We start from the raw sequence: 13,716 nt of genomic DNA on the forward strand, positions 1-13,716 counted from the left end.
GTCCTGCATCGTGACGGCCACATCGGCACCAGAGGCTACAGTTGATTCTGCAGCAGCATCAGCGTTTGCAGGTAAGTAGCTACATCGACTTACCTGCAAACGCTGATGCTGCTGCAGAATCAACTGTAGCCTCTGGTGCCGATGTGGCCGTCACGATGCAGGACCTGTGAGTGACGTCACAGATCTGCACTGTCAGAAGCTGGGCGTTCTGAAGAGAAGAGGATGTTACTTCTCTTCAGAGCACCCAGCTAGTAAAAGTATTAAAAACGCCCCGATGTACGCACATAATACACGCCCACTTGGACTTTTACTTTTAAACACACCCACTTGGACTTTTGCAAGCCTCATTTGCATAACTACAAAAATGGTCATAACTTGGCCAAAAATGCTCGTTTTTTAAAAATAAAAACGTTACTGTAATCTACATTGCAGCGCCTATCTGATGCAATAGCAGATAGGGGTTGCAAAATCTGGTGACAGAGCCTCTTTAAAGGCTATGTACATCTTTGAAATAGACATAATAAAAAAAAAAAACGATTCAGAGTTTGATAAGTGCAACTTTCGAGATCATTTTTATTAAAAATGTATTTAACATTGAGATACAGCGGCTTTGTATCCTGTATTGAATGCGTCAGGTCTGCGGCACTGACTGGTTCAGGGACAGCGGGAGACACGCGGGATCGAGCGGTTACCGGTCACATCTAAGTTCATAACTTAGGCCCCATGCACACGACCGTGTTCGGTCCGTGATATACGGTCCAGATGTCGGCCGCATGTCCCAGACCAAACACAGTGCAGGGAGCCGGGCTCCTAGCATCATACTTATCAGTGCACATGGCCACGGTGATTATTTTCAATGAGCCCGGACTGTGAAAACCACAATCATGTGGAATGAATGGGGCCGCAATTCGCCTGTGAATTTTCGGGGGAATTGCGGCCGCAAAAGCACATTCGTGTGCATGGGGCCTAAGGGGTAGCTCACACAACGTTTGTCTGACACACACACACACACTTTAGCTCACAAAGCGTTTGTCTGACACACACACACACACACACACACACACACACACACACACACACACACACACACTTTATCCAATATGGTGAACGTTGTAGTGGGAAGCCGAATCTTTCATCTTTCCCCATACAAAAAGACACCTTACACGGCTCTATTCACAGAAACATTAGAAAAAAAAAAAGTTACAGGTGTCAAAATATGGAGATGCAAAAAAACCTGTTTCTTTCAAACTTTTAAAAAAAGGCACTAAAACTTAAAAAACTATATTAATTTGGTATCCCCGTGATCGTACTGACCCGCAGAATAAAAGGTAAAGTGTCATTTTCACTCTACAGTAAACACCATAAAATCGAAACTCAGAAAATGAAACTGCTGTTTTTTCTCCAATTCCAACCTATTCTGAATTTTTTACCAGCTTCTCAGTACATCACACAGAATATTAAATAGTGCAACTTGTCCCGTAAAAACTAAAAAGAGAGTTATAACTTTTTGAAGGCAGGGAGGAAAAACAAAAGAATCAAAATAAAAATTTGTCTGGTCCTGAAAGGGTTAATTGACTTGGGAAAAACCCACAACACAAAAGCAGCGATTTCACAAATACAACGGACATGCTGCGGATTAAAAAAAAGACCGCAGCGCAGGTCAATTTGAGCGTTTTTTTTCCGGTCCTTATTTATGCAGAGTGTGGATGAGATTTATTGAAATCTCCTCCACTCTACTGTTACAGTATTATGCTGCGGATTTTCCACAACAAAATCAGTTGAGTAAAATCTGCAGTATTTATGCTACGTGTGAATTTACCCATACAGTTAAAACATGCTCACCTGGACAACGCAGCAATGTTTCCTAGTGTGTAGAACACGGCAAATAGCTTTAATCCGGCCCTAGGAATCCAAAGTAACGCAGTTCCCTGTATTAAGACAAGACCTTCAGGTTATTTTTGAAAAATTTTTAGAAGATAAAAACTCATACATATATTTTCCAACTATTTAAAAGCCTTTGTTTAACATCTGGTTAGTCACCACACATTAGCAGGTATAGCAGCGAGTTAGAGGACTGGTCATTAGGTTTTACAAAGGGAGTTAGTAGTCTCACCTAAAAGCCTCCAGCGGTGTTTGTCCTGTACTTGTGCATCCCCCCGTTGCGGAGCTATGGACCCCTCTTTATTTAGCAACCAATATGGAAATGACCCGCTGGCTAGCCAAGTGGGTTTGGCTGCCAGTGATTCTCAATAGGTTCTGGATTAAAGTCAAAGGCTCAATATCCTGAGATCGCCACAAAAGCACTGAAAACCCAGCTCCCATTTCCAACATCCTATCTTTGTGAAGCGGGATTTTCTGCACGGACCGTAACCATAACGAGATTACGGAGTAGACCGGACAGAAGGAACACACTTTGGGTGTCACTGTCTCCCATCACCCCTAGATGGGACCATCATGATGCAGGGAAACAAGCTCAATGCTCCCACTGATTCTGCTCATTATGGTGAGTAGTCACATGTTTACATTATAAATGTAATAATTAAAATACATAATATGCTCTTTACTGTGTTTTGTAATGCGCCACATCTAAAAAAAAAACTGTTGATAATACGTTCAGTGTACACTGAGATCCTGACCACACATACACTAAACGGATCTATGTACCCATACTGACCTGAAGGAGGCCAAAAGGAGTCTTCTTTTTCTACAGTGCAGGTATACATTGGTATGTATATGTATATGTGTATTTATTTTACTGTATAGGAAAACAGTCTGCCCTTCTTTCCTATACACTGGCCATTCCAAGACAAACATACTATATGCCATTGTATGGCATACAGAGGAATACGTTGGGGCCTTAAATGCTATGTAAACTTTTGAAAGGCAATTTAGTTTTTTTGACAAAAAGGTCAGTGTGATTAGTGTAACTTTCTAAACAGGTTTTTTTTTAAAAAAAAAAAAAGACATTACAATAAAAAAAAAAATAAAAAAAAAATTAAAATAAAAAAGTTAGCCCTTAACCCCTTCCCGCACCTTGACGTAACTGCACGTCGAGGTGTGCAGTAACTTTACGCACCTTGACGTGCAGTTCCGTCAGTGCTTTGACAGTTAACCGCTGCGCGGCGCAACCCCGCAGCGGCGGTTAACTGTGCAGGGTGTCTGACCTGCATTCCCCGTTGCCGATCAGCGGCCCATCGCCGCTGTTTACGGCAGTTAACCCCTACGATGAGTCGTACGATTGCGATCGCCAAATTTAAGATACTTAGCGCAGATTGACAGCCCCCACATGAAATCACGGGGGCTGGCGATAGTGCCCATGGCAGCTGGCGATGGTGCCCATGGCAACCGGAATGTACTGAAGGCTTCTTGTCAGAGTGAGGGTATGTTCACATGCAAAACACAAAATACGTCTGAAACTACGGCGCGCACATTTTTCGCGGCGTCTTTTACGGACGTAATTGGAGCGGTTTTTCATTTGAGTCAATGAAAAACTGCTCCAAAAACGTCCCAAGAAGTGACATGCACTTCTTTGACACGGGCGTATTACAAGTAGTCTTTTGACAGCGACGCGTAAAATTACAACTCGTCTGAACAGAACATCGTAAAACCCATTGAAAGCAATGGGCAGATGTTTGCAGATGTAATGGAGCCGTCTTTTCAGGCATAATGCGAGGCGTTAAACGCATGAATTACGTCTGAAAATAGGTTGTGTGAACATACCCTCACGGTCACGTCACAATGACAGTTGGAATGCATTACACTACATAGGTAGTGTAATGTATTCCAGCAGCGATCAGAGCTGCAAGTCTAAGTGTCCCCTAGTGGGACAAGTAAAAAAAAAAAATGTAAAAAAAGTTATAAGTGACAAACAAGAACTGCTTTTTTCTCATATAAGAAGTATTTTATTATAGGAAAAAAAATGAACACGTAAAAAAAAAGTACACATATTTGGTATTTTTCCCCGCACGGTGAACACCGCAAATAAAATAAACGAAAAAAACAATGCCTGAATTACTATTTTTTGGTCACCACCCCTCCCAAAATATACAATAAAAAGTGATAAAAAAGTTGCAGGCACGCCAAATACTTATTGCCCAGATTCTGCAGTTTTTAGAAATATCCCACATGTGGCCCTAGCGTGCTAACTGGAGTGAAACACCGGCCTCAGACGCAAAGGAGCACCTAGAGGATTATGGGGCCCCATTTGGAACCATGTCAGGTTTGAATAGGTCTTGTGGTGCCAAAACAGTAAAGACCCCCCAAAAGTGACCCCATTTTGGAAACTACACACCTCAAGGAATTTATCTAGGAGTATAGTTAGCATTTTGAACCCACAGTGTTTTTGCTAAATTTATTTGAATTAGTATTTGAAGATGAAAATCTACATTTTTCCTGAAAAACGTAGACATTTTTAAATTTTACAAGGAATAAAGTAGAAAAAAATACCCCAAAATATGTAAAGCAATTTCTGCTGATTATAGCAATACCCCATATGTGGTAATAAACTGATGTTTGGACTCACAGCAGGCCTCAGAACATTAGGAGCACCATTTGGATTTTGGATTTCTGATTTTGCTGGAATAGTTTTCAGTGCCGTGTCGCATTTGCAATGCACTGGAGGGATGAAAACCGTGGAAACCCCCCAAAAGTGACCCCATTTTGGAAACTACACCCCTCAAGGAATTTTTTTTTAGGGGTAAAGTTAGCATTTTGACCCCACAGTTGGTTTTGCTGAATTCATTGGAATTAGTCTGTAAAGGTAAAAATCTACTTTTTTTTTCCCTGTAAAAACAGACATTTTTAATTTTTACAAGGAATAAAGGAGAAAAAGCACCCCAACACTTGTAAAACAATTTCTCCCGATTACGTAAATACGCCGTAATAAAGTGCGGTTTGGACCCACAGCGGGGCTTAGAAGGGAAGGAGCACTATTTGGCTTTTGGACCTCAAATTTAGCTGGAATAGTTTTTGGGTGTCATGTCGCAATTGCAAAGCCCCCGAGGGACCGAAACAGTGGAAGCCCCCCAAAAGTTACCCCATTTGGAAAACTACACCACTTAAGGAATCTATCTAGGGGTATTCTTGGCATTTAGACCCCACAAGTCTTTTGCAGGATTTATTAGAATTGGGCCGTGAAAAATTAATATCAATATTATTTCCACAAAAATGTTGCATTTTTTCAATTTCACAAAGAATAAAAGGAGGAAAAAGCACCCCAACATCTGTAAAGCAATTTCTCCCGAGTATATACCCCACATGTGGTCATAAATGCTTTTTCATTAGAAAGTAATTAACCACTTTCCGGACTGTTCCTGGTTTTGCTTTTTCTTTTTAATTTTTCCCTCCACGCTTTGAGAGCCACAACTTTATTTTTCCGTCAAAAGAGTGGTGTGAGGGCTTATTTTTTGCGAGACGAGCTGTAGTAGTTTTTATGGATACCATTGTTTGGTACATACAACTTTAGTACTGTTTATTATATTTTTCGTTAGAGCCAAGGTGACCAAAAAACAGTGATTTTTGCAGTTTTAAATTCTTTATTTTGCACGGCGTTCACCGTGCGAGTTAAATAATGGTATATTGTAATAGTTCGGACTTTTACAAAACGCAGCGATACCAATTTTGTGAGTTATTTTTTTACATTACTTTAGAGAAAAAAAAATGTCAAAAGGTTCTTTTGGGACTTTAAATATTTATTTAATTTTTTCCACAAATAACTATTTACTTTTGTTTTTACACATTTTATTAGTCCCCATAGGAGACTTGAACCAGCGCTCGTTAGATCGCTTGTACAATACACTGCAATACTAATGTATTGCAGTATATTGTAATTTTTACATGCTCCTGTAACAGCCTGATCGCGGTTTCTGTCCGTTAGTCCCGGGTGTCAGCTGTAATACACAGCTGACACCCGCAGCGTATGGCGTGGGCTCAGTGCGTGAGACGCTCCATACATTACCCCCAACACCACGACATGCTATTAAGTCATGGTGCGCGAAAGGTTTCATGCGCAGCGGATGGTGCAGGGTGAAAATAAAAATTTTCGACTGATGTGCCATTTTAGTGCACTATATGTTGTACCACAAATAAAATATTAACCGGGTTCTCCCGGGTATGGCGATGCCATATTGGTGGACGTAAACGGCTGTTTGGGCACGGTGTAGGGCTCAGAAGGGAGGGAGCGCCATTTGGCTTTTGGAGCACAGATTTAGCTTGGTAGTAGCTCTGGCGTTTTGCTGGTATTTCTGTTTATAATGTGAGGGTACATGTAGACTGGGCAGAGTACATCAGGGGCATAATAATAGGGTATAATAATGGGGTAAATAAATAATAATCCGCAGATATGTGGCCAGTGTCGCACTGATAACTGGCGCCCGATCTTATCCACTTTTGGAACACTGCACATTTTGCATCGCTAGATTCTGGGAGCCGGAACTTTATTTTTTCACCACCGGAGCTGTGTGAGGCCTTATTCTTTGCGGGACAATCTGTAGTTTTCATTGGTACCATTTTGGGGTACATGCGATTTTTTTGATCACTTTTTATTCCATCTTTTGGCAAGCAAAGCGACCAAAAACCATCATCAATTCTGACAATGTTTTTTATTTATTTTTTACGGCGTTCACCCTGGGCTATAAATGACCATTATATTTTATTCTGCGGGTCGATACGATTACGGCGATACCATATGTATATCGTTATTTTTACATTTTGCAGCTTTTGCGCAATAAAATAACATATTTATAAAAGAAACTATTTTTTGTGTCACCGTATTCGGAGCCATAACTTTTTTATTTTTCAGTCAAAAAAGCTGTGTAAGGGCTTGTTTTTTTGTGGGACGGGATGTAGTTTGTATTGGTACCATTTTGGCGTACATGCGACTTTAGGCCTGGTAACCAAAAAACATAGTAATTCTGGCATTGTTTTTCCATTATTTTATTTGCGGTGTTCAACGTGCGGGAAAAATACTATAGTTTTATAGTGGAGGACGTTACGAACGCGGTGATACCAAACATGTGTACTTTTTTTTTTACGTGTTCATTTTTTCCACTATAATAAAAGACTTATTTATACACACAAGAAACAGAGTATAGAGCCAGGTATATATCAAAAGAATAACAAATTATAAATACATATAAGAACCCCAATATTAACCCGTTAGTGACCGGCCCATCGTGTTTTTACGTCGGTCACTAACGGGCCTTATTCCGATGCCATAGACTTTTTACGTCGTGGCATCGGAATAAGTAAACAGAGAAGGGAGCTGTCAAATCTCCCTGCTCTCAGCTGCTAGAGGCAGCTGAGGGCTGGGAGCGTCCCTGCTCTGCCGTGTGAGATGTATTGCAGAAGTATTGCAGTGTATTATAATAGCGATCGCAGAATCGCATATTATAGTCCCCTAGTGGGACTAGTAAAAAAGTAAAAAAAAAAAAGTTTAATAAAAAAAAAAAAGAAGTGAAAAAAAATGAAAAACCCACTTTTTCCCCTTACAAACTGCTTTAGTATTAAAAAACCAAAATAAAGTAAAAAAAAGTTACACATATTTTGTATCGCCGCGTCCGTAACGACCCCGACTATAGATATATTACATTACTTAACCTGCACGGTGAACGCCGTAAAAATTTAAATAAAAAAAGATGGAAAAATTGCGGTTTCTGTGAATCCTGACTTTAAAAAAATGTGATTAAAAAGTGATCAAAGTCGCATCTACTCCAAAATGGTACCAATAAAAACTACAAGTCGTCCCGCAAAAAAAAAAAGCCCTCATACAACTGCATCGGCGAAAAAATAAAAACGTTACGGCTCTTCAAATATGGAGACACAAAAACAAATCATTTTGAAAAAAAAGCGTTTTTACTGTGTAAAAGTAGTAAAACATACAAAAACTATACAAATTTGGTATCGTTGCAATCGTAACAACCCGCTGAATAAAGTTAGTGTTATTTATAGCACACGGTAAATGGCGTAGATTTAGGACTCAAAAAAAAAAAAAAAGGAGGCAAAATTTCTGATTTTTTTTACACACACACACACACACACACACACACACACACACACACACACACACACACACACACACACACACACACACACACACACACACACACACACACACACACACACACACACACACACACACACACACACACACACACACACACACACACACACACACACACACACACACACACACACACACACACACACACACACACACACACACACACACACACATTGATTCTGCAGCAGCATCGGCATTTGCAGGTAAGTCGATGTAGCCTCTGTCGCCTGGTGCCGATGTGTCCTCGCTCGTCCGACACGATGCAGGACCTGGGGCAGGAAGTGACGTCACAGCGTGATCTCTCGAGAACACGCTGTGTGTCTGTGCACTGCCAGAAGCTGGGTGTTAACGAAGAGAAGGGGATGATGCTGATTCGTCAGCATCATACACTTCTAGTCACAACACCCAGCTAGTAAAAGAAGTAAAAACGCCCAGATGTACACACAATACACGCCCAGTTGTACTTAAGAAAGGCTCATTTGCATAAATATAAAAATGGTCATAACTTGGCCAAAAATGCTAGTTTTTGAAAAAAAACAAAAACATTACTCTTCTCTACATTGCAGCGCCGATCTGCTGCAATAGGAGATGGAGGTTGCAAAATCTGGTGACAGAGCCTCTAACAAAAAAGTGAATTAGAAAATACAAAAAAAAAAAAAAAAATTGCCTTCAAGTGTACAGAAAAAGCAGGCTTCAGAAAAATTACATCCACCATTACCTTGCATCTAAAGGTCTCCTACTGCTTTTGGTCTAGGAAATGCAGATAAGGTAAATAAATGTAAAGGAAGAAACCACAAACAGGAATAAGCAGCTGATGTAACCAAACTGCTGCCTGTAAAGAAAGTCTAATCTTGATATATGCATGCAGCTGAGGAAACACGCTAAGACTCATTATCACCACCTACATACTAAAGAAGCCCCTCCCCCACTCTTTAGGACATCCATCCTGAGTCCATATCCCCTTAAAAGAAACTTTCATGTGCATCAGCAGAAAGCACATAAGTACATACAGGCTTGCTACAATGTTACTTGACTGGTTTCTATGGAAATTGTTTAAATGCAGGGATTACCAAGTTATTGCAACGTACCAAGTTATTGCAAGGTGGGCACATTTGTACTCAACACCCATAGGTTATTATAAACAAATAAATTGTGCCCCTTTAACCCCTTAACGCACCATGACGTAACTGTACGTCATGGTGAGCAGTAAGTTCGCGCACCTTGACGTACAGTTACGGCAGTGCTTTGACAGTTAACCGCCGCGCGGCGCTACACCGCAGCGGCGGTTAACTGTGCAGGGTGTCAGCCCTGCTCTCCCCGTTGCCGATCAGCGGCCTGTCGCCGCTGATATCGGCAGTTAACCCCTTAATTGCGGCGCTCGATTTTGAACGCCACAATTAAGGTCTTTAGCGCCGATCGGCAGCCCCCATGTGAAATCACGGGGGCTGGCGATGGTACCCATGGCAACCGGACGCCAGACAATGGCTTCCGGGTTGCCATGTACAGAAGCCTATGAGGACCACCCCGAGGGTGGTCGTCGTAGGCTTCCTGTCAGTGTGACTGTCTCGTCACAATGACAGTTGAAATGCATTACACTACGTGTGTAGTGTAATGTATTCCAGCAGCGATCAGAGCTGCAAGTCTAAGTGTCCCCTAGTGGGACAAGTGAAAAAAGTAAAAAAAAAGAATAAAAAGGTTTTAAAAAAAGTGTAAAAATAAAAGTTATAAGTGACATAAACATGAACTGCTTTTTTCCTATAATAAGTCTTTCATTATAGGAAAAAAAATGAACACGTAAAAAAAAAGTACACATATTTGGTATCACCGCGTTCGTAACGACCCCAACTATAAAACTATAATATTATTTTTCCTGCACAGTGAACGCCGCAAAAAAAATAAACGAAAAACAATGCCAGAATCACTATTTTTTGGTCACCACCCCTCACAAAATATGTAATAAAAAGTGATCAAAAAGTCGCATGTACGCCAAAATAGTACCGATACAAACAACAACCCGTCCCGCAAAAAAGCCCTTACACAGCTTTTTTGACTGAAAAATAAAAAAGTTATGGCTCTCAGAATATGGTGACACAGAAAATACATTATTTTCTAAATAAGTTATTTTATTGCTCAAACGCTGCAAAACATAAAAAAACGTATATACAAATGGTATCGCCGTAATCGTACCGACCCGCAGAATAAAGTATAATAGTCATTTATAGCCCAGGGTAAACACCGTCAAAAATAAATAAAAATCATTGTCAGAATTGATGGTTTTTGGTCACCTGGCTTGCCGAAAAATTGAATAAAAAGTGATCAACAAAATCGCATGTACCCCAAAATGGTACCAATGAAAAATACAGATTGTCCTGCAACAAATAAGCCCTCACACGGCTCCGGTGGTGAAAAAATAAAAAAAGTTCCGGCTCCCAGATTATGGCGATGCAAAATGTGCAGAGTGTTCCAAAAGTGGATAAGATCGGGCACCATTTATCAGTGCGACACCGGCCACATATCTGTGGATTATTATTTATCCCATTATTATACCCTCTTATTATGCCCCTGATGTACTCTGCCCAGCCTACATGTGCCCCAACATTATAAACTGAAATACCAGCAAAACGCCAGAGCTACTACCAAGCAAAATATGCGCTCCAAAAGCCAAATGGCGTCCCTCCCTTCTGAGCCCTACAGCGTGCCCAAACAGCCGTTTATGTCCACCGATATGGCATCGTACCAAAAAATGGTACCAATAAAAACGACAGCTCGTCCCGCAAAAAATAAGCCCCCACACCGCTCTATTGACAGAAAAATAAAAAAGTAGTGGCTCTTGGAAAGCGGGGAGGAAAAACGAAAAAGCAAAACATGAATCAGTTCGTAAAGGGTTAATTACTTTCTAATGAAAAAACATTTATGACCACATGTGGGGTATTGCCGTACTCGGGAGAAATTGCTTTACAAACGTTGTGGTGCATTTTCTCGTTTATCCTTTGTGAAATTGAAAAAATTCAACATTTTAGTGGAAATAATGTTGATATTAATTTTCACGGCCTAATTCTAATAAATTCTGCAAAAGACGTGTGGGGCCTAAATGCTCACTATACCCCTAGATAGATTCCTTAAGTGGTGTAGTTTCCCAAATGGGGTTACTTTTGGGGGGCTTCCACTGTTTCTGTCTCTCAGGGGCTTTGCAAATTCGACATGACACCCAAAAACATTCCAGCAAAATTTGAGCTCCAAAAGCCAAATAGCGCTCCTTCTCTTCTAAGCCCCGGTGTGGGTCCAAACAGTAGTTTATTACCACATATGGGGTATTTACGTAATCAGGAGAAATTGTTTTACAAATGTTGGGGCGCTTTTTCTCCTTTATTCCTTGTAAAAATTAAAAATGGCTACCTTTTTTCAGAAAAAAAGTAGATTTTCATCTTCACATACTAATTCAAACAAATTTAGCAAAAAAACTGTGGGTTCAAAATGCTAACTATACCCATAGATAAATTCCTTGAGGGGTATAGTTTCCAAAATGGGGTCACTTTTGGGGTGTTTCCACTGTTTTTGCAGCACAAGGCGTCCTCACACCTGACATGGTACCTAAAATATATTCTAATAAAATAGAGGCCCAAAATCCACTAGGTGCACCTTTGCTTCTGAGGCCTGTGTTTCAGTCCATGACCGCGCTAGGGCCACATGTGGGGTATTTCTAAAAACTGCAGAATCTGGGCAATAAATATTGAGTTGCATTTCTTGGGTAAAACCTTCTGTGGTACAGAAAAAATTTATTACAAATGAATTTTTGAAGAAAAAAAATGAAATTTGTAAATTTCACCTCTACTTTGCTTTAATTCCTGTGAAACGCCTAAAGGGCTAAAATACTTTGTGAATGCTGTTTTGAATACTTTGATGGGTGCAGTTTTCAAAATGGGGTGATTTATGGGGACTTTCTAATATATAAGGCCCTCAAAGCCATTTCAGAACTGAACTGGTCCCTGAAAAAATAGCCTTTTGAAATTTTCTTGAAAATATGAGAAATTGCTGCTAAAGTTCTAAGCGTTGTAACGTCCTAGAAAAATAAAAGAATGTTCAAAAAACGACGCAAACATAAAGTAGACATATGGGAAATATAAACTAGTAAGTATTTTGTGTGGTATTACTATCTGTTTTACAAGTAAATACATTAAAATTTAGAAAAATGCTAATTTTTGCTAATTTTCTCTAAATTTTGGCGTTTCTTACAAATAAATATTGAATTTAATGACAAAATTTTTTCAGTATCATAAAGTACAACATGTCACGAGAAAACAATCCCAGAATCGCTTGGATAGGTAAAAGCATTCTGGAGTTATTACCACATAAAGTGACACATGTCAGATTTGCAAAAATGGGGCTGGTCCTGAAGGCCAAAACAAGCTTAGACACCAAGGGGTTAAACTGCATAACCTAAAATGAAAACAGAGCTTTTATTCATAATTTACATAAGACTGATTTGTAATGATTTGCGTCCTTACAATTGTGCCGCGGATGAATGCTAGGCTAATAATATGTCAGCTTGTCATTATGATGTAGCAGCTAAATTTATTAGCAACCAACTCCAATAGTATTAGGGTACGTGCACACGTAAACTGCATTTACGTCTGAAATTACGGAGATGTTTTTAGGAGAAACCAGCTCCGTAATTTCAGACGTAATTGCTCGTCCTCGCATTTTGCGAGGCGTCAATGACGGCCGTAATTTAGAGCTGTTCTTCATTGAATTCAATTAAAAACAGCTCAAATTACGTCCAAAGAAGTGTCCTGCACTTCTTTGACAAAGCAGTCATTTTACGCGTCGTCATTTGACAGCTGTCAAACGACGACGTGTAAATTACAGGTCGTCGGCACAGTACGTCGGCAAACCCATTCAAATGAATGGGCAGATGCTTGCCGACGTATTGGAGCCGTATTTTCAGGCGTAAATCGAGGCATAATACGCCTAGTTTACGCCTGCAAATAGGTCGTGTGAAGCCAGCCTTAGGAGATTAGCTCACTAAGGGCTTGTCCACACGTAACTGAATTGCTGCGTATTTTCCTTCCGGAATTGCGGAATACAGTAGAAGCAAAGCGGGTGAGATTTAACAAATCTCATCCACACGCTGCGTAAAGTTTCCGAGCAGAAATTCACCTGCGGTGTGTATTTCTCGTAGCGCAACTTGTCATTACCTGCTGCGGAAAGTGCACTGAATTGCTGCGATTTTCAGAGGAGATATCCCCATCTCCCAGTATTGAGATAAACCCAGCAAAATCTGCACCATTTTCTGCAGTAAAAAAAAAAACGCAGGAAACGGTGCGGTATTTCTGCAGTGGAACGTCTGCTAGTTTTAACGGAAAAGCTGCAGAAATTTTCTGCAGCAATTCCATTACGTGTGGACAAGCCCTAAGTAGAGTAAGAAACGTAGGAAAGATGTTTATTAATAAGCAATGTAGCAACAGTATGAATGCCGAAGTCCTAATATAGACACCACTGAATAGTCATTTTCAACAATCAAATGTTGCTTTTTCAAGTTGCAACTCTTTGTACAAGACTCAGGTTGCACCACTGTAACACACACTGCTGCTTTCTGACAGGAAGGCAAAGACGAACTTCGCCTCGACACAGGTCACATGGCCAAACATCCCTGTACC

General features: G+C 40.3%; 1 protein-coding gene across 2 annotated transcripts in view; it reads right to left on the bottom strand.

The window, feature by feature from the left end:
* Nucleotides 1–13,716, bottom strand: part of SFT2D1 (SFT2 domain containing 1) — an 87,576-nt gene that overhangs the window by 42,602 nt on the left and 31,258 nt on the right. For both annotated transcript variants that reach the window (XM_075864334.1, XM_075864332.1), the window contains exon 3: nucleotides 1,843–1,928. In XM_075864334.1, the coding sequence (XP_075720449.1) occupies nucleotides 1,843–1,928 (86 nt within the window). The remainder of the gene's footprint in view (nucleotides 1–1,842; nucleotides 1,929–13,716) is intronic.

The sequence above is a fragment of the Rhinoderma darwinii genome, chromosome 4 (genome assembly GCF_050947455.1).
Source record: "Rhinoderma darwinii isolate aRhiDar2 chromosome 4, aRhiDar2.hap1, whole genome shotgun sequence".
Taxonomy (NCBI): domain Eukaryota; kingdom Metazoa; phylum Chordata; class Amphibia; order Anura; family Rhinodermatidae; genus Rhinoderma; species Rhinoderma darwinii.